Raw genomic sequence first — 25,274 nt, forward strand, 5'->3', positions numbered from 1 at the left:
AAACAACGGGAATATATTTCTCACAATTCTGGAATTTGGAAAGTTCAAGATCAAGGTACCAGCCACTTCCGTTCCCCAGTTTCAACTTCTTCATTTGCCAAAGGTTGCCTCTCACTGTGTCCTGACATGTCAGGGAGGGAGAGATGAAGCTAGCTCTCTGATATATTCTTATAAGAGCGCTAATCCTCTTATGAGGTCCCCACCCTCATGATCTCATCAAACCTAATTGTCTTCCAAAAATCCCGTCTCCAAACACCATCACACTGAAGGTTAGGCTGCAACATATGAATTGGAGTGGGGGAGTCGGGGACCCAATTCAGTCCATAGCAGAAGGTCAGGTGACAAGTGGTATTACTACCAGAATCCATTCCATAATGGACCTAATCTACCATAGTGCACCATCTGGGAGATAACATTTTGCAATGCCCTGGAGATACAGTAAGTGCTCCCAACTAGTACTGCTGTTTTTTGGTCCAAGGACCAAGAGGTGGGAGTAAAAGTGGTTTCTCTCATTCATACAACTAAAAACCCACTTTTAAAAATTGTTGCTTCTCATCCTTGCAACTTTGAGCTCTGCTAGTTTAGAAGTCATAGTTCTCAAGGGAACTATGTCTCCATCAAAGACTATAACAGTGATTCCCATTACCGCCCCCCAGGCCTTGACAGGGAGGCGAGTTACTGTACTGATGGGGTGATTGATACAATGAAGAAGAAATTGGGTTGTAGCTACACACCATGCATCAGGGAGGACTACCTCCTAGAAATTGCCGAGTGGGAAAAGTTAGTGGATTAGAACAATGCAGTACAGGTCAGACCACTGAGACCCCTCGGGAATAAAGATTTGGAATTATAATGCTTCATTAGGTAAAGCACTCTCACTACCTGAGACGCTGCCAAACACAGAGGAAATAGGGATTTCCTAGTGGAAGAAGGAAATTATAAATACCATCTAGAGCTTCATAACCAGTTGCCAATAAGTTGGTGAAACTTTAATAGTTAGGTTACATGATATATAGGTGTAGAAAAGGGGTGATCACTTAAGAGTGGGTACAATACCTGATGGGACTTTGGGTCTCCCATCTCGGTGAGAAAGTGAGTCCATTTATAATTGAATGAGAGAGAGTTATAGAAGCTTGGTTTCTTTGCTATTGCAATTTTAAATTTTAAATGTAAGAGGGTGTATATGGTTGTCAAGTAGCCAATGAGAGTAGATTATGATGGATATCTTCTGGCACTTGGTGCCATTCACACCCCCTCTCTCTACACTCTCCAGAATCAAAGAGGTTGGACTCTGGGGACCACTTCCAGACTCCCTTAACTGCATTCTGAATATACTTTTGGCTGTGCCCATGAGATACGTTTGCATGGATTTGGAAGGCAGAAGGATGTTGGGAGCCATTGTCCCTCATGCCCCCCGAAGCTTTACATCAGCTTCGGGGGGCATGAGGTCCTGCATTAACTGGTCAGACCCTGGCGTTGTGGGCAGGTGTGCAGGCAGCAGCAGTTTCCTGATCTTTGAGAGACCGCGGATATGATGCAAATCTGACAGTTTCTCATGGTCTCCACCCCCTCTTCTCTTCTCTAGCCCTTTCAATATTTTTGCAAGCAGGGGACAGCCTAAAGTAATTTCTTTCTACTTGAAACATCCAGTGTAGTTTGTATTCCTAACTAAACCTTGCCTAATGCATTCCTAAATCCTATCTCCTAGGAATAATCACTGAACATTTTGTATATATATAGCCTTCTAAAAATTTTATTCATGAATATTTTAAACAAATTGGATCATATAGCACACACTGTTTTGTAATACATGCTTCTTCACTTAACTATATCTTATGAGTGGCTTTTTAAAGTGCTCATCAGACTTGGGGAGATTATAGACTGGGATGGGGAAAATGGAAAAATACATCAGTAGCTCATTTTGGATCTAGGGTGGGAAAGATGTGTACAAATTAAACATGAGATCTTTTGTTTCCCAAGAAGATTATTTTCTTTTTCCAAAAGCTATTCTCATGAAAACATCAACTCTTCACTGCACGGGTACTCCACATTTTCTGCTGCAGTTCCCATTTACTCATTAGCCCAGTGCTGTCTGGCTTCTGACCCTAACAGTTTGCCGGAACTCCTTTAGCTATGGACTGAATTGTGTCCCTGCCAAAATTCATATATTGAAGCCCTCAACTTCCATGTGATGGTATTTAGAGAAGGGGCCTTTGGGAGATAATTCAGTTTAGATGAGGTCATGAGGATGGGACCTGCATGATGGGATTAGTGAGCAATCTTATAAGAAGAGACACTAGAGAACACAGGTTGGTGCTCGCGCCCTCCCTTCCTCCCTCCCTCCTTCTCTCCCTCGCTCCCTCCCATGTGTGAACACAGTGAGAAGGCAGCACATCTACACGCCAGGAAGCGAGCCCTTACCAGAAACTGGCAGTGCTGGCACCTTGATCTTGGAATTCTAGCCTCCAGAACTATAAAAAAATAAATTCCTATCATTTAAGCTAGCCAGTCTATGCTACTTTGTTACAGTAGCCCGAGCTAAGACACTTTTGTTGGAAACCAGCAGTGATTTCTTAACTGAAAAACCTAATGACTTTTTCTTGTGACTGGTCCTTTTCTGCATCATTTGACCCTAAATCCTCTTTCCTTCCTGGTGTGCTCTGCTAGAACCTCTAGGACCCTGTAAGTCCTACGTCTTCTCTTCTGTCCTTGAGATCCCTCCTCAGCCTCTGCTCTTACCCAGTGCTCTCTCCCCTACACCTTTCACCTGGAAAGACCACAGCGGGAAAGCAGTGACAGCTCCTATCTGTGTCACCTTGGCATTGGCACTTAACCCTTCTGCTTCCTTGTCTGCAAAATGCTTCTCATTTGGCGACTGAGATACTATCCAGAGTCTCTGCCTACTCTTAACATAATCCAGTCTCTAAGATCTCAAGTCTGTACCATGAGCATAGCTTTTCTCCTGATCTTTCAGCTCACCCTTTGACCTGTGTACTGCGTCTGTCTGTCTAGCTTCATGTTGTGGTGTCTCAAACACAGTGTAAACAAAACCTTGTTATCTCCTGGCAAGATGTGATTAAATTCTGGCCTAAAAGGTAAAATACAATGAAATAAAAATGAAACCCCAGAGAAATAAGGTAGATTTCTCTCTCCCTGTCTTCCGATGTGGTATATATTAAACCACTGTTTACTATTTAGAAGTTCTTGAATATGGATCCTAAATCATTAAATATTGTTAAAGCTGGTACTTGATAAGGGTGGATTACTATGTACATAGGAGAGTATTGCAAAATCCTGTTTGTTCAGTTATTCACCAAAGATTCGTAGATGAGTCTGAGCTTCTGCTGTGCTGTATGAAAAAATAAGAGGTAGAACTAAAGAAAGAATCAGGGCTTTAACTTATATCCTTATATCACTTATATCCTACTGTCGCTCCTTTGAGAGAACTGAAAGGAATAATTTCCTCCTTGTATCTAAAATATCTTTGTTCTTTAGAAGAATGATGGCCATTTCAGGGCAAGTCTACCTTTAATTGTAAGAAAAACAGAACGTGGTTGAGAAAAACCACCAGGGGTTAGCTGGACATAGTTAACTGACAGTTCCCAAGACAGGCAGATATCCATCTGGGTCTCGTTCACAAATCACTCCAATCCAGTGACAAGGCACGAATGCACACTCCAAATAAAATAGATATAGGCATTGCTAATGAAGTAATATCGTCATAAAAAAAATGCTACTGATTTCACAGTATTTCAGCTTGAGGTCTGGAAAGCATGATAAGAATTATACTTTCATTGACGTTTCCCTTTTCTGATTAGATCGTTTCACCCCTGACCAATAATGAGGAAGAATCTTTAAAAATAAACGGCAACAAAAATGTTTTCCCTTCGGTTACCATGTTAAAGTGTTGCTTCATTAGTACTAAGCTTAGGAATTAAGCTGGAGTGCTAACTAGTTGCCTAATCTTGGGTAAGTTGCTTCACCTCTTAAAGCTTGAGTGGTCTTATTTGTAAAATAAAAGTATTGATCCGACTTAGATGGCCTCTAAGATCCCTTCCGGTCTGCCACACTGTGACTTTTCTGCCACTGCTGGTTACGTACCTGTGTGTACAATCTAATGCCTGCCTCCTTAGGTCTGGTTTTTATTTGGTTCTGTTGCTTAAGCTAGTAGCCAATATTAATCATTGCAACTGTAAATAAAGCAACTGGGAAGCACTTCACAAATGCTTCTAAGTGAATGAAATAACGTACATTTAGAATCCCGTGAGGTGATCTTTTATGTTCCAAAGAGAAGCACCTGAGAACTTTATGATTCCATTACTATGAAACTACCACGATAGTGTCTAATTATCAACATTTATCAGTTTATCAAAGCATCTGTTTTTTTGGCTTAAAATGATCACTTACTTCTTGGACCTCTTTATGTTTTCTTCCTTTTCATCACCACACTAACAGTTAGTGTTCTTTTGGGAGGCATTTTTCCCCCCAAAGATGTAAGTTATCACTCGCCAAGCGTCACGAGATACACAACAGAAGGAAGAAAACAATAAAGTCACTTTGAGATGCTGATGCCGTGTCCTTAGATGGACACCATACCAGCCTGGTCACTCACTGACTGCTACACAGACCAGTGCTGGAAACACACCTGAGAAGCGTGCCTAAGTAAAACCACCGTGGACCTACCGTAGTGTTTTTGGCTTCTCACTCCATTGCTCTTCATGGACTAACTCTCCTAATCATACAGTAGAGAGAGAAAACTCCCTGGCGTCAGTCTCCTACATATGCTGCGATCCCAAATGGACTGTCAGTTTACGAAGGGCTCTGAGAGAGAATCGGCTTTTGGCCATTTCTCGGTCCCAGCTTCCTAATGACGCCAGTAATGGTGTTCAGGATGTAAGGATATGCAACGTGTGAGTTTTTACCAAAGTCAGTGGGAGAAACGACAGGGTTGCACCAACTTTCGAATATTTAGTCTTGGTGTAACCTTCCTGTTCCTCATTCTTTGTGACACAACACCCTGCCTGATCTTCTCACACGGCTGCTGCTTTTGGTGCTGTAATACTCATTATGGTCACCATAAGGAGGAGCATTCGCCAAGGATCGTGTGTGCTCAGCCCCTCCCTGTGGCGTCAAGCATACAGACCTTCTTGCTGCCCCCCCTGCTTATTCGATCTGTTTCCATACAAGATCTCAGCAACATTTACTCCTTCCCATGAATTCCTAGACCTCCCACATTTTGTCTGTATTTCTACCATCTGACCCTGATTCTTTGCTTCCTATACTACAATACATTCTTCTTTTGATCAGAATTGCCCACTCAACAAGTGGCCTGAGTGTCCCTCCAGCCTCACATTTCCATCCTGCACCCCATTTTGTTTTCAGCCACACGGAACCACTTATTCCTCTCCTGGCCTCCACATAGTCATGTTCACACACTCCTCTGAGCCTTTGCACGTGCCCTTCCACCCTCATGACCTATCTCAAATCCGCTTGCCTTGAGACTCATTTTGAATGCTGCTCCGTCCAGGAAGCCTTCCTGGACGGCCAGCACCTGCAGCCCAGCATGCCCCTCCCATGTCCAACACGGCATCCTTCTTAGGTTCCAACTAGTTGTGAACATATTTGTGTCCCAGAAGACAGCCCCCATCTGGTCTTTGCTTTCCTCTCTTTGTTCTGGTGCTTAAAAAAATTGAATGAGGATCCTTAGTTTACCTTTCGTGACACTGAAAGCCTTCTGGCTCAGACACATTTCTAGTGGGGTAGATTTCTCACACTGTGCTCCTGACTTCAGGAAGGAATGTTCTCGGCAACCAGTGCTGCCTTCTCCCACCCCTCCCCTGTGCACCCCTTTAGAAAGTCCATCCTAATAATTGCTAGAAGTAATTCCTTACAAAGCAGAACATTTGGCAGGCACTGTATGTTTTGGAAACTGCCAAGCCAGGAGGGTTTAAGGTGACTTTTAAAGATTTTTCTTTCAAATGCCATTTATATCAGAGATACAGCAGCAACATTTATCTGGCTCTCTCGGCTGTAAAACGGTCTCAGCCAAGCTGAAGCTGATTGCATTGGCCATGCAACTAAGGTAATTTATTCATCATACACAAAATCTCCCATTAACAGAAATCAGAGTTTTAACTGCTGATTGAAAGGAAAGCTGATGTATCAGAACACAATTACCCTCTAGACCAAAAAGGCACCTCTTAAGAGTACTCTTTAATTTTTTTTATGTATCTTAAACCTAATTATTGTCAGTTTTGCAGGTGTCTTAAATTAATTTTTTTCATAGAACATTAACCTATATATTTTTTGCCTTCACTCCCAATCTATTTCACATTTTGCATCTCTGGGGGGCTTTGTAACTGTTTCAAGTTTGCCCAGATTTGGGGGGGCTCTTATTAAAAATACCTTATAAAAGGGGGCTCAGCCGAACCTCTTCCCTGGAAGAATGTTGATTTCTTGAGAGAACTAAGAACTCTTTCGAGTTCTTCACATTTCTCTAAATTTATAGATGTGTCTCCCCACCTTAAAATGGCAGTTGCCAAGGTCCAGTGGTCACCACTCACCATCTTAGTCTGAAACCGCAAGACTGTAGGCTTTCTGCGCGCGCACACACACATACACACACAGTCAAAAACTTAAAGTGAGTGCCAGGCTGAGAGGATTTCTTCTCTTTCTATCTTTCTTCACAAACACCCTCCCCCTGGGGCGGAGCAGACAACCTGTGGGCTTTCCAACCTCACAGTGAAATCCTCTGACACGGTTCTCTTCTAGCTCACTTGCAAAATAAAATGCTTCAAAGAGGGTTAATTTTACTCTCTCCATGTCTGCCAGCGTGTGTGTAGTGATGACGGCGGTATGGGGAGGAAGTATACCTGTGCTTTGAAATACATAGTACAATTTTAAGTTTTCTTCACTTATTCATAACTAATTCAGAGACCAGAAGGTTGAGGGATCCGAGAAGGGCTGGAAAGGGGTGGGTGTTCTTGTGCAAGTGAAACATAATTACATTTAAATGTGGTCCTCCTGTTAGCAAATGCAAACTGAAGGAAATACACCCTGGAGTGGTATTCTCTCACTCACTGTTTCCATTTTTCTCCTCCATCCTTTTCCTGTTCTCTGACTCCACCTACTTTCTTTGGGGAGATGAAATTAAGTGTGGTATTTTTCAGACATGCTGATCCATATACCTCTCAAACCATCCCTTTTGTTCTGTACAGATGAGCTGCTGGTTTTCCAGTAGCTCCAGCCCCGGTACCTCCCTCTACCCTCTTCCAAGAAGAAAGCCCGCCAGGGGTACCCTCTAGGCAATGGGATATGCCATTTCTGTTCACCAGACTCTTGATTATTTTGCTCACTGCAGCACCAGTGTTACAGTCTTAGTTCTTTTTCACCTTAGAATTGGAGGGAGTAAAGAAATCTAATTTCTTCAGGAAGTCTTTGAAGGGGCAAAGTTCCTAGTAGGCTGACAGATGAATCTATATGGGTATGTGTGTGGACACAGGAGCAACCTTTCAGTTTCACACTGACTATAGGTGTGACCGTTTGGCCTGAAGGAATCCTGGTCCAAATAACCAGGGGGGTACCTGTCTGTTTTCTCTCTTAATGTCTTGTTTCTTGTCCTTAAAAGACATATTCTCTTAGGGATTTGTCTTACAGCTCTGTAAGTGATGGCTGACTCTCCTTTTTTCTCAGGGAGGAAGATGAGTACTCAGAGCTACGATCAGAACTCAGCCAGAGTCAACAAGAGGTCAACGAGGACTCTCGAAGCATGGACCAAGACCAGACCTCTGTCTCCATCCCTGAAAACCAGTCCACCATGGTCACTGCCGACATGGGTGAGTCTGCCTGCCATTGCCGCAAAGCCGGAGTCTGGTTTCTGTAATAGGAATTTATAAAAATGGTAGGCAGCCTGAATTAAATTAAGTTTGTCAAGGAGTTTGGTGAGTAGATGAAGGCACATTCATTTCAGTCCCTTAAATACTACTTTGTTGGTCAAAATGAAACTGAAGAGCTGAATTAGCTTTCTGCCCTGATGTCTGTGATTCAATCATATGTCACCTCTATTAGAAAATTTTGCAAGTAGGGAACTAATTAAAAAGGCTATTGCAGTGTTCTAAATTCCAGTAAAATCTGAACTACAATGGCAGGAATAGAAAGAATGGGATGGGTCATGACACATTGCACTGGAAGAACCAATAAGTTTTAACAACTGTTGGGTAAGGAGGAATCCAAAATTACTCTTAACGTGTTGATCCTAAGTGACACAGAGAATGATTATATTCTCTAGTAAGGAAGTTTGGTTGAGAAATGAGTTGGGAAATACATATGCTTGGCGTTGTAGGGAAATGTACATGTGGAAATATTTGGTGTAGTGTGTTCGTATGGTGTGTTTTTAAGCTGCAGGTCATGACCCATTAGTGGGTCTTGAACTTATGTGAAAAATAAAATACTTTAAAATGAAATCAAATAGGAAAAATAGAATGACAGTATTATTTCATGAAAATTATTTGTTATGTATGTGTATGCAGTAACTTGCCAAATGAAATGTTCCAGCTGTGGTTGCAGTCAAGCTGTTGCAAAACCACTGGTCTACTTGGAGATGCCTAACTGGCTCTTTGGAGAGATTGAGGTTGAGGATAAAAGCTTTGAAGTTATGAAATAAGGAGATCCTTGTGGTCAAAAGGGTGTGGAGTCAAAAGAGGGAGGACCACCATATCCTAGGAAATGTTCACATGTCCGGGAAAGAAGGAAGAAGCAGGAGAAGGAAGAGTCTTAAGTATATTACAGTTTTCACAGAACTTAAAATTTCATTGAAGAGAGACTTAAATCAGATATTAAACGCTCACGTTGAATTATAAATCTATGTAAGTGCTATAACATTAAGGAACATGGTACCATGAGAGTGTATCAAAGGAATTTGATTCAGTTTAGGATTTCCAGGATAGCTTTTCCTGGGAAGTGACATGTGCGCTGAGATCTGGAGGATAGTAGGAATTAAGTAGGTAAAAGAGGAGATGGCATTCGGGTTTGCTGCGGACAGATGCATTAAAGGAGCTGAAAAACGATCATTGTGTGTGGCAGGCACAGAGGTGTGAGATGGAGGCGGGAGAGGTGGGCAGGAGCCAGGTGATGCAAGATCTTGTCGACCGGGTTAGAGAGCTTGACCTTTATTCCAAGGCCCACAAGAAACCACTGAACGATTTTCACAGTGGGGACAAGGAAGGCGATGAGACGATCAACTGTGCATTTTGAGTCAACCACTCTCTAGTGAGGAGAATCAGCAGATCAAGAGTAAATGGGAAAGGCCAACTAGGAAACCATTGAAAAAGCCTAGGTGGGCAAAATTATTGCTAGAATTAGGGTGGTAGCAGTTGAGACGTAGCAAAGCAGATGAATGTAGGAAAGGTATGAAGTTGCAAGATCTGCTGAAGGATTGGAAACCGTGTAAAGGAGGAGGGGTGTGTGTAGGTCTCTCGGAAGTGTCTGGATGGCACAGTGCATGGGCAGTGGGGCCAGTCACCAACCTGGGAGCACAGGGGAAAGGACCAGGTGGCTTTGCTTTTAATTTGGTTTCCTTTTGTTTGGCGGGGAGGGTGGAGTAAGATGGAGATCATGTATTATGTTTGGACATAAGTTTGAGATGTCTGGAGATATCTGGGTGGAGATGTTTAGGAAGGCAATAGATGTACATACGAGTAAGAAGCCAAGAGAGGTGTGGGCTGAAGGGAAGCAGCTGGGAGACATCAGGTTGTGTACAGATGGTTACTGAAGCAGTGGAAGTCGCTGCCTTCTGTGAGAAGTGCAGACAGCTGGAGAGTAAGCCTTGGGGGCCACCAGCGATAAAGAGACTCGGCAGGAGCTTGTGGCAGGAATGCACCTCTCATCATTTTGGTCTCAGTTTAACTGCACCTCCTCAAAAGTGTCTCATGAGCACCAGTCGGTGCAAGCGCCTGTGTTGTCTCTATTGCTGCCCCATTTGATTGCTTCCTGTGTCACACTGAAATGTTACAAGATATATTTGTATTTCTTTGCTTGACTGACTCTGCTACTACACTCCTGTGGGCAGAAGCATGTTTGTTTCATCTGCTTGTGCCTCTCCGGAGCCCACCACAGGGCCTGGCACATAGTATGTGTTCAGAGATATTTGTTTGAAAGAATGAGTGAAGCGGTCAACCAATCCATCAACCAGTCAATCAGCCGGTATATTTGCTGATCTCCATGTGAGATAACAGGCGTAAGTCCAACGTACTCCATTAAATGGGCTGGGCATCTGTCCTGTGGGACTTCTGAGGGCCCCTGACATGAGAGCCTCTGTAGCTCGGGCTCCTCATTTCTTTCCATCCTTTCCTGCATTAAAATAACTGTTCATTAACAGCTGGTGGTAGTGGTATCTTTCCTGATGAGACTGGAGAGAAGGGACCCTGTCTGCCCACTGCCTCCGCTCTTCCCACAGTAGGCAGCCTTTATTCATCTGTTTGACAAGCTCATTGGGTCCTACGCTAGGGACTGGGGATGTAAGACGCAGAATCTTCCATCAGATCGCCGTACTCCCATGCTCAAATCCCTCACACTGAGAGTGACATCCCAATTCCTTACCATGGCCTCCAGGGCCCCCCAGAACCTGGCATCCCCAACCTCGGACCACATCCTCCCCACCTATCCCTGTTTTCCTTCCAGCTCTAGCCTCGCTGGCCTCCTCGCTGCCCCTCAAACTCTACCAGCTTCTCTTGCCTCTGGGCCTCTGCATTCACTGTTCTTTCTGCCTGTGGTTCTGCCTGCCTGCAATCCACCGTGGCTTTCTCCCACAGGCAGCTAGCATCTTCTCATCGGAGGCCGTCCCTGACCCCTCTTGGAGAACGACCACATTCACTCACTCGCACACTCACAGACACGCTCTTCCCTTCCCTGCTACATTTGTCTTCATAGCACTTAGCCTACCTGATGATGCCAAGTGTTTGCATTTATTGCGTTCCGTATTACCAGTCTCTCAAGCTAGAATGCAGGCTCCAGCGGGCAGGGAGTTGGGCTGTCCTGTTCTCCAATGTAACAGTACCTGCACATAGTAGGCACCCAACTATGTGAGTAGCAGCGAACGCCGTCTTGGGTCTTGTTGTTCTTGGAGGACACAGATAGGTCAACAGTGGGGTAAGGACCACAAGAGGAGGTGGACAGGGGCTCCTGGTGACACCTTCTGATGGGAGCATGGGACAACGAGTCCCATTTAAGGTGCAGTTAAGCTGCGGGACAAGTGGGAGCAATGCAGATGAAGAGGGAGGCAGGAGGAGAGGGCTGTGGGCACAGAGCCCGCACCTGCCAGGTCTCCAGGGAGCGCAGGACCTGGGGGTGGCAGGGAGGTGGAGCTCATTAAAGCTGCAGCAGAGTGCACCCGGTGTGTGTTCATCAGAACTGGACGTCTGCCTCTTCTCATTCCTTTGCCATTTTCTAATTAAATTGCTTCAATAGGGGAAAAAGCTTCCATATATAAACACCATTATAGGAAATCATTAAAAAGGAGCCATTTCATTATGGTTGCTGTATCTGCAAACCTGCATTAGCAACCCAGAGGTTTCCTTGAGTTGATTTTTATATGCAAAGTTTGCTGCAGTACATTTGCTGATCTCCATTTGAGAGAACAGGAGTAAGTCCAACATATTCCCTTCATTAAAAAAGCACTTTTCTTCTGTTTTCAAACCTCACCCATCAGAGCCAGGACTGCCTGGTCAGTAAGCTGGCTCCTGGGCACTGCCATCAGAGACTGGAGGAGAAAGCCAGCACTTTAGAAAGTGCTTTGACTTACCTAAGTGGTCATGTAAAGGAAAACGGTCCTGGCAAGGTCACACTGCATCTTAAAATATATTGCCTTACCTCTATTCAAACCTGGTCACACAATTGTTTGGAAAATCAAATTAATTAAATGGACAAAGACAAAGGATTTTAGTTTTGTCAATTTGGACAGGAGTTCTAGTTAAGAGAGAGGCTGGATAGTATAGCTAACATGCTGTGTTCACTTACTTTGTTGTCAAGCATTTACATGCATCCTCATGTCTAACCCTCCGCCTTAAAGGAGGTCTTGTAAATCTCTACATCTGTAAAATTGGGATAGCAGAGTTCAGAGAGGGTGAGTCACTTGTCCGAGGCTGCACAGCTCAGCAGTAGTTTTCGTTGTTGCCTCCGTAGATGGCTTGCTTTGACATGCCTTCGCTTAAACAATGAAACGTGCTATAGGTTGGTGTGCAACGCTTCCTGCAATCCTCTGAGGTCTCTAGTGTCGATGGGGGAATGTAAGGAGCATAGCAGCTGACTAATAGCAGAGTGTTTGTGGTGAATCAAGTTTTTGCAGATCTCCAGCTTAGAAACAACACTCTTAGACCAAATGATTCTGGGTGTCACTGTTGAGCAGAGCACAGATGTGTGCACATGGGCTCATTGTGTCACGCATGTTAGCACGTGTGTGGTATACTGTCTCTCAGGCTGTTTTCCCAACTCTGTTAATGGAACAGCAAAGCTTATCTGGAGCAATTGTTTGTACAACAAACAAAATCCCTGATCCAGTGGACCTTTGCCCAGCCTGAGATGGGTTCTGCTCCCATAGTTTAAGTTCTCTTCTGGTTTTAGGTGAGAAATTCTTTTTTTTTTTCTGGAATTTAGCAATGCTAGACGTTATATCCTTAGGGATGAAAGGAAGCATATGATACCTTGCTTGCTGGTGTGATCATTTAGATAGAGATTTCCTCCTTATGAGTAGTTTTTGGAGGACAACCAAGGAAGAATTTACACATGAAACCTGGCTCTTTGGCACGGCTGTGACTATGAAATATGTTTAACGTTAAAGCCAGATTTTTCCTGGCTGTATGGTCGATGAGGCTTAATGGCTTCAGGAAAAATGTTCCAAAGTGTCAAGCAGCCACTCCCAGTGGGGAGAAAGGGGGATCAGGGGAAGAGAAAGGGGGATCAGGGGAAGAGAAAGGCGGCCCCACCTCCTCCCAAAAAAACGGTTTTTGCAGACTTGGAGAAAAGTGTGTAAAGGCAAGGCAGCCTGTCTGGAGAAAACTCATTTTTCATTAGGCGTGAGATGGCAGGGTGGTCAGTCGTCCCCCAGTGAAGAATTTTTAAATGAGAATCAGATTGTTTATAACCTGATTCTGAAACTTGGAGGAACCAGTCCACAGATTGGAAAGATTCAACAGGACAGAAAATGGCACCCTGACTAGTTCATGTAACAGGCGGAGCCCTTTGTTGCCTGTTTTCTCCTTACCTTAATTAGGCAATTTAATTTCTCCCAAGAGGTTGATGATGTTGGTCATTCCTGAGAACCAAGCCCAGGAAAGTCTTAGTAGTTTCTAGCATTGACTCACAGGAGGGTTCTCTGAGTGGCTGTGTGCTTTCTCCCAGGGATCTGAGGGAACCTGGTCAAGTACAAGCTGCCTGCAGATGTCAGCAGGGCCAAGTGACTGAGAAGTCCTAAAATCATTCCAGAACTTTCCTTGGAGTGTAACCAAACTTGAGAGCAGGAAAGGTCATTGTTCCTCTTCACGTTACTTTGGACTCTTTCCCTCAAATTCTACTGTTCAATAATTCTCAGCACCCCCCAAAGAGACTTGGAGTATAAGATAGAAGTGGAAAGGCATTGATCTACTACATTTGTTCAAAATGAGCTCCCATAATTGTTGGCGTTCATGAACTCCTTTTCTAATAAAGCAGTCTTTGTTTTTCTAAACAGACCATGTCTCCTTGGGTCGGATTGGGTTTGGGTTGTTTGAAACTCATGACATAATTTTCTTGAAAACCAGAATTGTAAGGGAGTATTACCTTCTGAGACAAAGCCTCTGAAAGTCCAATTAGTCTATAATGGAAATAAGATATGGACCTCACTCGTGTAACTACAACCCTAACTATCCTTGTGAACATTGTTCCTCCGAGAAAAGATTTTGTAGATCACATCTGGATGCCAAAAGCACATCCTCTCCCTTCTTTTGGTGGCTTGGAAGTTCTTCCACCCCTGCCGCAGTGAGAGCCATGGGCCTGGGGTTGTTACTGATGGCCTACTGAGCTCTGGTACTGTTTGCTTTTGAGGGCTGGAGGGAGCCTGCCTGTAAAGGGGCTTGTGAGCTGAGATGGGTGATCCCAGCTCTGAGAAAGGCCCATTTGGCCCAGAGGTTAGTGAGCTGTGGGGAGACGGGAGACTAGGCAGGGGGCAATGACACAGGGCCTTGAGGCGCAGTGAGGTGGTTGGGGTTCATTCTCTAAATGTGCCTCTAGGTCTTCAGGATAACTTCTCAGAGGTACAGAATGATCTTGAAGGCTTTCCTTAGGTTGCCACACTGCACCCTTTCTGTACCCCAGTATTGCACATCCTCTGCAGTACTGCGAATTTTCTTATTCTTAAAGCTGTGCCAATTCGAGTGATTAGTAGTCAATATGTAAAATGATTATATGTGACGATGAACTTTTCTACATACGTGTTGTTGGACCTTGCTCTCTAGAAGCCACTGCCAGAACTTTCATGCCACAGAGGCCGGTGTGGGGATGGGTGGTGGCTTCGAATTCTTTGGGGCACTGGCACTGCTTAGAAGGAGGGGTTTTGAATGGGCATCGAGGCAGCTGGGTTTTACAGTCGCTGGAGGACAGTTTTATTGCAGTGGATGTTAGGTTATCTTTCTTACGCCTTCACCATATTTAAGACCAAGTTTACTGTTGTAGAGCAACAAACTGAAAATGCAACCTCATTTTCTTGGGGAAAGAAACACAGACGAGGCCCTCCCTCCTGGTGAGGTTGGGACCCAGTGGGGTGGCGGCTGGCGGTCACTCTTCTCTGCACGCTCGCCCTGACCCGTGCCTGTGTTCTCGGGTAAGCTGAGCATGGCAGTGACACTTTCAGGGGAGCATTCCTGTTCTCGTAGCTGCCTTGAGAAATCTGTCATCACTGGCGGCCCCACATTAAATCCAGATGAACATAGACATGATGTATCAGATCTTCTGGCCTTGAGTATTGAAGTATTTATTTTCCCTTCAACTTGTTACTTTGAGAAACTTTAAACTTACCTGAAAGATCAAATGAACCCCCCTAAGCCCTTTGCCTAGATTTCCCAGTTGTTCATATTTTGCCACATTTGATTTTGCACACGTGCCCCTCCCATTTTTTTCCCCTAAGCCATTTGAAAGTCAGTTGCAGACATCACCCTAAAGATGTCAGCATGAACTTCTTAAGGGGCGTTCTCTACTATAACCACAGCACCTGTATCACACCTGAGCTTTTTAACCCAGATGGAATATTACATACGGTCCATATTCAGATTTCCCCATATGTCCCATGTTCTGTTCAGTTACCATGTCTCTTTACTCCCTTTTAATCTAGAACAGGTCTCCCACTTTTGTTCTTTTATTATGCCGACATTTTTGAGGAGGCCCGGTTAGTAGTGTTCCCGACGGTCCCTAGGTCTGGATGGTCGGATTGTTTTCTTTTTTTTTGTTTTTTAAATTCTCATTGTCTTAATTTGGTGAGAGTAGGTTTTTTTTGGTTTGTTTTGTGTGTTTTTTTTAAGATTTTATTGGGGAAGGAGAACAGGACTTGATTGGGGAACAGTGTGTACTTCCAGGCCTTTTTTCCAAGTCAAGTTGTTGTCCTTTCAATCTTAGTTGTGGAGGGCGCAGCTCAGCTCCAGGTCTAGTTGCCGTTGCTAGTTGCAGGGGCCACAGCCCACCACCCCTTGCAGGAGTTGAACTGGCAACCTAGTGGTCAAGAGGACGTGCTCCAACCAACTGAGCCATCTGGGAGGCAGCTCAGCTCAAGGTGCCATGCTCAATCTTAGTTGCAGGGGGTGCTGTCCACCATCCCTTGTGGGACTCGAGGAATTGAACTGGCAACCTTGTGGTTGAGAGCCCACTGGCCCATGTGGGAATCGAACTGGTAGCCTTCGGAGTTAGGAGCATGGAGCTCTAACCGCCTGAGCCACCGGGCCGGCCCCGGATTGTTTTCTTATTGCTAGAGTTGAGGGTAACATTCTTTACAAGGCTATCCAGGGGTGATGATGTGTCCTCACTACTGTGTTGCAGCAAGAGGTCCCTATGTCAGTGTGGTCACTTTCAGGGATGTGGAGGTGTTTTGAAACTAGAATGACATGGTTCATTCCGCTTGTCTTCAGTAGATGCAGACGCTGTGTACGTCACTCTGCATCCTCTCCGTCCCTCCTCCCAGACCCTTCAGTCTTCTTGCATTTAGCCTGGAAGTCAACTCTTCTATCATTTTCTGTGTTGTTCAGTTTTTTGCTTACTTCTGGCGGGAGTTGGGGCCTTGCAGCATGCAGAGTGGAGAGGACTGCTGAAAGGAAAGCGACAGCCATCCCTCCTGCTGTGTCCTTTTCCTGGTGCCACAGCGGGCTCTGCACGGTTACATCCCTAGGATATCACATCTGCTGAGCAAAATGTCTGTATCAATGCTGAAAGACTCTGTAGCTCTTTCCTGCACTTGACTTGCGTTATAAGGCATGACGTGTGCCCAGTCAGAACAGAGGTGGGGGGCACGTACCGGCCGAGGGGTACAGTTATGGCCTGACCTGCCACCCCTCACGCAGATAAGGCTTTAGGACCGTTCACAGCAGGCCTGTGCCACTTCCATTTCTCAGGCCAGCTAAAATTCACTGCGCCTGGTATCTCTCACTTCAGTGGAAGAGACTCCACCTTGAGGATCCGCCTGAATTCAAAGCTTGTTAGCAGGGTGTGGTATGCCACATGAAATATCTTAGATTTGATGGTTCTTGACCCATGAGTACTTTAACAAAAACTTGATACTTTTGACAGTTGCCTTACAGAAAGTCTTTCATTTCTGTTATGTGTTCGAGTCACATGGCCTTTGCTGAGCTCTGCTATATGCCCACCATTGTGAGCACGTGGACCATCGAGCAGTCACTGCTCCCCAGCGCCGGGCTTCGTAGGGCCAACGTGTCAGTTAATAAGTCATTACAGGGAATGTGATGCCACCCAGAAAGAAGGAAATAGGATTCTATAGGTAACCTGGGAAGGCTTCCTGAAAAAGGAAATTTCGAGGCAAAGCTTTAAAAAGAGACATAATGAAGAAGAAAATGAGGGGCTTCCAAACTAGGCAGATACGTGACCACTAACTGGGAAGCAAATGCCGAGCCCCAAAAGTATGTAAAGTTTGAAGCTGGGACCATATCTTGGAGCAGATTCATCTGGTAAAGGTGCACTGCACAGAATCCGGGGGAGCAGAGATGGTTTCTAACATCTAGCCTGTTTAGTTGTATTTAGGGGTTTCATCAGGGGGTCCCCCCAAAACAGGCTGCCTTTAATACCTAGTTTATTGTGTGCAACTCGGGGCGTAGGCATAGTTGAATCTGAGGGAGAAAGAAGAAAACCAGTCTGCCAGTATGTTTAACTGAGAAAGAATGCTGGTTAGGCTTAATTTTCGTAGCCATGAAAATTACCTCCTTCCCAGATTTCCAAGTGCTTAGGTGTTCCCCTCAAACAGCAACAGAAAAACCTTTGAAGGCTCTGGGTTTTCAATAGAAACGTATAACCTGAGCTGTCTTTCCTCCAGCTGTGGTCAGAAGTCTAACTGGGAAAAGCTACTTTTAGAAACAATAGTGAAGGCAGGACTGCCAACCCTGACAGAGGTGGGCTGTGAACGGCACAGAGGGCAGAGGGCAGGGGCATGGAGCGCCGTGGCCATGCCGAGTGCGAAGGGGCCAGTGGCTGACCACTCCACAGGAGGTGGTTGTGTGAGGAGCTGGGCCCAGTGTGGCCAGACCTTCTAATTTTACAGGAATAGTCGAATACTAATGGGTTTCAAATGTTGGCAATTAATTCAAAAACTGTTTTTTTAAAAAAATAAAAGGCTGTGCCAGATATCAAACCCTGCTGTACAAAAAAAAAAAAAAACACATCTTCAACTGCAGGTGACTCATTTGCTTCCTCTGGTCGAAGGGAGATGTCCATTCCTTTTCTTCTTCTGTGTCCTCTGTTTCACCTTTACAGCAAATTAGACACCTAGAAGGCAGAATGCCAAGGTTGTATGAGCTTAGTCCTTTCCAGAATTCCCTTTACATTGTACTTTAATGGTCTACAGCTTAATTTTAATTGAAGGGCAGCATAAGAAGAAAGTATATGAAAGCTGTGGCTGAGGAGTCTGGCAGTCACAGCGCTTCATGCCACATAGGAAGTCCCACGTACCAAGATTCTTCTCGCATCAATTGCCAAAAACACATTGTCTCCATTGTGAAACTGGACTGCTTTCTCCTTTCTGATGGGAGAGCATTCAATTTTTGCTCTGGCTGCCAGGAAGCTCACGGCTAAGTAGAAGAGTCAGCCCAGCAGCTGTTTGCTTTTGTTTGCTTCCTCAGCCTTTCCCTGGTGCAAATCACTTGTTTTCCCCTTATTGTTTATTTGCTATACGCTACCTCAAATTCTTCTTTGGAAAGATATTAAGAACTTCTGTTAGAAGAATGTGTTCTTATATAAATGGCCTCCTCTTTGTGTCATGGACATGGAACCGAGCCATTACCTTTCCTTCATAAAGCGCCACACAAATCGAGGTGATGCAACAGGTCTGCCTCGGGGTTGCCCTTCACACTTGGCATTCCATGGCAAATGTGCAGTTCAGTGGCAATAAATGCATCCACGGAGTTTTGCAACCATGACCGCTGTCCATTTCCAGACCTTTCTCATCGTCCCAAACAGAAGCTCTGTATCCATTAAGCAATATTGCCCCACCCCACTCACCTCCCCAGCCCCTGTAACTTCTATTCTGCTTTTGGTCTCTATGAATTTGCCTATTCTCAGCACCTCATAGAAGAGGAATCATACAATATTTGTCCTTTTGTGACTGGCTTGTTTCAGTTAGCTTAATTCTGTAAGCTTCATCCATGTTGTAGCATGGGTCTGAATTACCTTCCTTTTTAAGGCTGAATGACATTCCATTGTATGTATATGCCACATTTTGCTTATCCGTTCAGATGTCGATGGACATTTGGGTTATTCCCATCCTTTGACTCTTGTGGATAATGCTCCTATAAACATGGCTGTCCAAGTATCCTTTTTCGTCCTACTTTCAGTTCTTTTTGGGTGTATACCCAGAAGTGGGGTTGCTGGATCATGTGATAGTTCTGTTTTTAATTTTTGAGGAACTGCCATACTGTTGTTCACCGTGGTTACATGGTTACACTTAATACACCTAATTCGCCACAGCCCCACCAGCAGCACTTTTCATTTTCTGTTGTTGTTATTGTTGTTTTTATACAGTGGCCATCCTAATGAATGTGAGGTGGTATCCCATTATGGTTTTGATCTGTGATGCGGTGCCTTTTGTTCCTTCTGGAACACACTTGGTCCATTGTCTCAGGTTATATCACTCCTCTGGTCCCTTAACTCACACCTCTTTTGTAGAGACTCCAACAGCATGAGCCTGTAGTAGTTCCGGTCTCTGGCATGGGCCACGTTGTGCAGGGCATGGTAGGCCAGGGGAAGGAATTGAGAAGGCATTTTAAGTCTCCATTTAGAAGAATATGCCACAGACTCTGAAAGATAATTCCTCCCTGTACCAAGCAACGTTGATGCTAGGTAGGTGTGAATGGTGAGTGACTGGTGCTGTGTGACAGCTCTCAGGGGACCCAAAATATCCCCTCCTGCCAGCTGATCCACTTTGTCCTCTTGTGAGGCTCCAAACAGGGGACAATGACAAAGGACAGGCGTGTGTCATCTGATCATTAGTGAGGCTTGAATAAAACCACAGTGCAGAGCTCTGTGGATAACAGGCTAGAGCATGTGGGGTTCATCTTTCAACCTGTGTTTTACCTGCTTCTTCCGTCAGGGGCTTCCTAAGACCAAAGAAAGCATTTATAGCCCTCGTTGGTTTGAGGGGAAAATCCTCATCAGCTCTTTATAGTCTGTAAGTTAATTTAAATACCCTCCTCAGTCCTGCTGCTTCTCCATCCTGCTCGCATCGTGTTCTCTGCGGTTACTTTCCAAGTCATGGTGGTGGACAGCTGAGAGACGGGACTGTGACATTTGCCTTGTATATCTGTGGGCTTTCAGAATTGAGGAGCACCTCTTATTTATCTTTGTACCTGACTATGAGCCTGAGACCAAGCTCAGACACTGTTGGATTAAATGATGAGAAAGAAATACTAGTCAGATCCGTACACCTTCCTCCAGTTCCCTATAATCCAACATCCTCAGGATACAGACTGGCTCTGCCTCTTGAGTCCTGATGTGAGAGCTCATTAGCAGACATATCCAGTGTGATCATTGTATGAGGGGCGCTGTGCTAGGGAAATCCCTATGGGGTGGCTGAATGGAGGCATCTTTCTTCCTCATCTGATTCATAAGCACTCAATAATGCAAATAATTCAGGAATGTGTGTTAACTCCAGTTCAGGGTCCCAGGAAACCCTGCACCCCGAGGTAAATGATCATTTGAAGAAACTTCTCCAATTATTACCCTGGAATTAAGTGTGCTCTGCAGGCAGTTCCACTGACATCTGCAGTCGCTGAGGAGTGCAGCTTCTGGCCCTGGGCCTCCTTGCCTGGAGGTGTTGGTAGGCACCTGCCCTCCGTCTCCAGAGGGCCTTCTGCAATGACGAGTGCCTCCCATATTGTTGGCAGCTCAGGGCAAGATCCATGACGAGGACATGTTACATAAGCTTGATAGAGTCTGTGTTTCTAGTCTGGCTGTCTCTTAAATATATAATGATGTGATATTTATGTTTGTTCACTTAAAAAATAATGTTTGATTGCCTACCATATTCTATGTTGAAGATACAATGGTAAGGAACATCGAAGTCCCTTCTTTTGTGGAGCTTACATTTTAGTAGAGAAGAGATAATAAACACACAAGTCAGATTAGATGGTGATGATGGCCATGAAGAAGATAGAATAATGGGGCAGAGACTGTGCAGGGAGAAGAGATGGAAACCCCATTCTTTAGACAGGGAAGAGCTCGGTGAGGTACTAGCATTTAAGCTGAGAACTGAATGATAAGTGGAGATTGGGTAGAATTTAGTCTCTGCAGAGGAAATGGCAAAGGAAAAGGAAACCCTGGGGCAGACAGGAGACTGGCCTGTTTCAGAGATGGAGAGGAGGCAGAACAGAGCATAACGAATGAGGAGAAAGTGGAAAGATGAGTTAAGGATAAGATCAATGGGTCTCACCATAACTGCACATGAGAATTATTGGAGGAACTTTTAAAAAGTGTCCCAGTGCCCAAGCTCCACCCCCAGTGATTATGATTTAATTGGTCTGGGGTGGAGCATGAACACAGGGAATATAAAAGCTCCCCAGGGAATTGCATGTTGCAGCCTGGGTCGAGAACATCATCAGTCTTGATCATGCAGAGCCTTATAGACCCTGGTAAGGAGTTTGGGCTTTAGTTGAATGACAGTGGGAAGCTATTGGATGGTTTGGGCTCAGGGAGTAACATGATCTAACTTCTGTCCTTAAGAGGCTCACTCTGGGTGCAGGTGAGAAATAATGGTGGCTTGGACTACAGTGGAATCAGTGGAGATGGTAAGAAAAGGTCATTTTGGGGATAAGTTTTGGAGGTTACAGTCACAAGACAAATTGGGTTAGGACGCAAAGCAAAGGGAAATCAAGGTTGCCTGAGAAATGACTTGAGTAACTAGGTGGATGGTAGTGACATTCACAAAGGCGGGAGAAAAACAGATTTCAGGGGTATACGTTGGAGTGAAAGCCTCGGGTTTGTCTTCTCTCTAGATTTAGGTAAGCTATACATATAGGCAACCAAATAAGGCTGATCAAAATATTCTGATAAATCCTGTTCCTGTAATACTGAGTTTCCTTGAAGTTTTCCAAAGGTAAACATCAAAAGCACTTGACCATCTTAGTACCTGGAACATGTGATAAGAAGGGAGGAGGAGCAAAGAAGGGAAGGTGAAGATACTGAGCTACTTTCGTGCAGGAATCAGACTGGATATAGGAGAAGAAGGTACTTCAGGAGATTGCAAATAGTTAACACCTGTCTTGCTACAAGAATCGAATGGCATGGTGAAACATAGATTCCAAAATAACAGGTTAAGTTATTTGGATTTTTCCCCCCACAAAATTATCTTCTAAGTTATGTCTAGCTCATATTAAGATTATAATTAATTGTCCTTCCAGACCATACCCTGGATGTCTAGCAATTAAAAGTAACCTAGATTTTCAACTCAGAATCAAGTTATTAGAATTGCTTACAAGACATTTACATGGAGAATAATACAGAATTTGTTGGAACAGTTTCTTTTTCCCCTGTTGGAACAAGTGGGTTAAATTGCAATGGTAGACATATGATCTCACTTATATGTGGAATCTAAAGAACAGAATAAACAAACAAACAAAACAGGAAGAGGCTTACAGATACAGAGAACAAAATGATGATTGCTAGATGGGAGGAGGGTTGGGGATGGGGGACAAAGGTGAAGGGAAAAAAGAAATAAAATAAATTGCAATGGTAGAGCATATTGATTGGTTATATCATGAAAAAGTCCTAATTATAAGCTCATGGAGGGCAAGCAATTTCTCTTACAGTTTCTATTTTTTCAAAATGCCTAGTAACTCTGCTCATTCTGGTTTGTTTAGTTTACTGACTCTTTCTGGAGTCAGTGCTTGTGTGAATGGCTGAACAGGAAGCTTGGGCAGAAGGTTTCTGAAGTCCCAACAGCCCCTTCTGGAATACTCCTTTGTTCTTACTAAAGAAACTCCAGTTGTGGCTGCCTTCAAGTGAAAGACAAGGGAATCCATCATGTCATGGCTATCTGGAAAATGACTGTGGTCTGCAACTCCTTAATAAAGGTTTTCTCAGAGGCGTGCCAGCAGCCTGTGAGATTAGGCTGCATGGCGTTAAACTTGAATATTTCAGGCTCTGTTGCCATTCCATTTTACTGGAAGGGGTTTTTCATAGTAAGCGAAACGAAGCGCATTTTCATTGCCCACCTGCCTGCTTCACACTCTCTGTCCACATTCACGCACAGATAACTGCAGTGACCTGAACTCGGAGCTGCAGAGGGTGCTGACGGGGCTGGAGAATGTCGTCTGCTGCAGGAAGAAGAGCAGCTGCAGCCTGTCGGTGGCTGAGGTGGACAGGCACATCGAGCAGCTCACCACGGCCAGCGAGCACTGTGACTTGGCTATCAAGGTAAAGCCTCCCCCAGCCTGTCGGGCTCTTTGAGATCCAACGGGGGAAACTGTCAGACACCTCTCTTCTCAAGCACCTGTTAGGAGTGAGTGTTTCTCGGAAAGCCATACGTATAGGTTGGACCACCAGATAAAAGCAGGAGCCCTGTAAATTTTGGGGGGCTGAATTACGTTAGAAAAAGTCATTATGTCAACAGTCAAGATCACTGACTTTGCAGCAAAAATGACAATTTTTTTGCACGCTCGTCAACGGCTCGTAATGCACCACACCGTTTCAGTGTGATTTATCATGTAGCCGAACGATTAGCTCGGAAATTTTAGTAAAGCTTTAAGGCCTCTAGAATGTTATTGCAAGAGTGATAAAGTCACAGGGTTAATGAGGCCTGAGGGAGACGTGGACCCTGGAGCACATTGGCGCTGGGCCCACGCCTCTCACAGGCACCCACCGTACCTCGTAAGGAGGAGCAGGAGAGGGGTGTCCTCCAGGGGCACAAACCCATCATGAAAAACGGAACATCGGTCTTGCTGAGGATCGGCCTCTGGTATCTTTATTTTCCTTCGCCATAGCTCAGCGCCCTAGGCACAGCGATGCAATGTGAAAAGTCTGAGAGGGGCTTCTGTAAAGGGAGAATGTGAAAAATGTCTTAGGACTCGAGGCCCAAGGTTATATCAGCAGGAATCCTGGATGGCACAAAGAGCTATGGGATCTCAAGGTAAACGATGACTCACGTTTTATAACACAGCTGGTTTTCTATCTTTATTCATCTCCATTATTAATATCTCATTGCTGTGGTTTGGGGAAGCCACCACTGCTGTTTCTTTATCTGGAGTTTCCCACACCCTATATTTGATTTTATTATCAACGTGGGTACCAGCCCTGGCCTCGAGTGGGGCCCGGAGCAGGGCCTCGGATTTGGGAGGAAGGACAAAGCACAACATGGAGCAAGTGGCAGCAAGATGTGGATAACTGTCCTCATCAGGAACCAGTGTGAGCATGCATGAGTGACATCCCCTTGTGTTTTTTGTTTTCGAGACCTGTTTCTCATCACATCCCTACGTAGTATTTCTCCTTCCCCTTTCCATGCCGTTTGGCTTATGCTTCCTTTTCCAAAGGACAAGAAATGTGAATGAGTAGTTTCCGAAAGCAAGCAGAATGAGTTCTTCCTTTCCTTATAATTTTATGCACATTTCTTCTCCATTAATAGTATGTTTTAAATGGGTTTAAAAAAAATTCTCCAAGAACTATTAAGATTCTGCTTTTTTTAGTTTGTAGCTGTCTTATTAATTAATTAAATCCCTGTTGCCTAGAAACCTCCACAATGAGCTTCCTCTTTTCTGTGTCACTGAGGTTTATTTTTGTCATTCACACCTTGGGACTGAGCCTCGTTCACACCCTCTGAATTCTGATGTGACACTAAAAGCTGGAACTGGGGATGTGTGGGACCGATCGATCGTATCACTGAGTTGGAACGTGGGGGGCCTATAATTTAGGAAACTTCAAGTTAGATTTTTGTATGCAGTTGGCAACTTCACATTTGCATGATCGGGACCACAAAGTGGCTTGCTGTCTGCTTGTGTGTCATCACCAACCCTGGAATGTGGACAAAGGAGATAAACATTTGTGTGGACCTGGCAATTAGCACCACAGAGAGACTTCAACACCAGGAAGAGACTAACTGTGCTTTTCTTACTCCGGGAACTGCTGGCTCACACAGACTAGGACCCAAGCGAGCAACAGACCCTCATCTTAAAATGGGGAGAGGATGATTTAGGGGTGTCACGGGTCATGGTTACAGTTTGCAATGAAGTGGGCTGTAGAATCCACTCCTCTGTGGGCACTCACTCCTGTCTGGCCTGTTTCCTCCCCTTCCCTTTCTCCAAGGTCACTGGCTTGTCTTGTGGCTCTGTTTTCCAGACAGTCGAGGAGATTGAGGGGGTACTCGGCCGGGACTTGTATCCCAACATGGCTGAAGAGCGGTCTCGTTGGGAGAAGGAACTGGCTGGGCTGAGGGAAGAGAATGAGAGCCTGACCGCCATGCTGTGCAGCAAGGAGGAGGAGCTGAACAGGACCAAGGCCACCATGAATGCCATCCGGGAGGAGCGGGACCGGCTCCGCAGGAGGGTGAGCGCGCC

At 44.8% G+C, this 25,274-nt stretch overlaps 1 protein-coding gene across 2 annotated transcripts in view; it reads left to right on the top strand.

The window, feature by feature from the left end:
* Positions 1–25,274, top strand: part of MCC (MCC regulator of WNT signaling pathway) — a 385,746-nt gene that overhangs the window by 291,167 nt on the left and 69,305 nt on the right. For both annotated transcript variants that reach the window (XM_081053748.1, XM_081053749.1), the window contains 3 exons: positions 7,693–7,835; positions 22,979–23,142; positions 25,057–25,263. In XM_081053748.1, the coding sequence (XP_080909874.1) occupies positions 7,693–7,835; positions 22,979–23,142; positions 25,057–25,263 (514 nt within the window). The remainder of the gene's footprint in view (positions 1–7,692; positions 7,836–22,978; positions 23,143–25,056; positions 25,264–25,274) is intronic.

The sequence above is a fragment of the Rhinolophus hipposideros genome (genome assembly GCF_964194185.1).
Source record: "Rhinolophus hipposideros genome assembly, chromosome: 7".
NCBI classification, from domain to species: Eukaryota; Metazoa; Chordata; class Mammalia; order Chiroptera; family Rhinolophidae; genus Rhinolophus; species Rhinolophus hipposideros.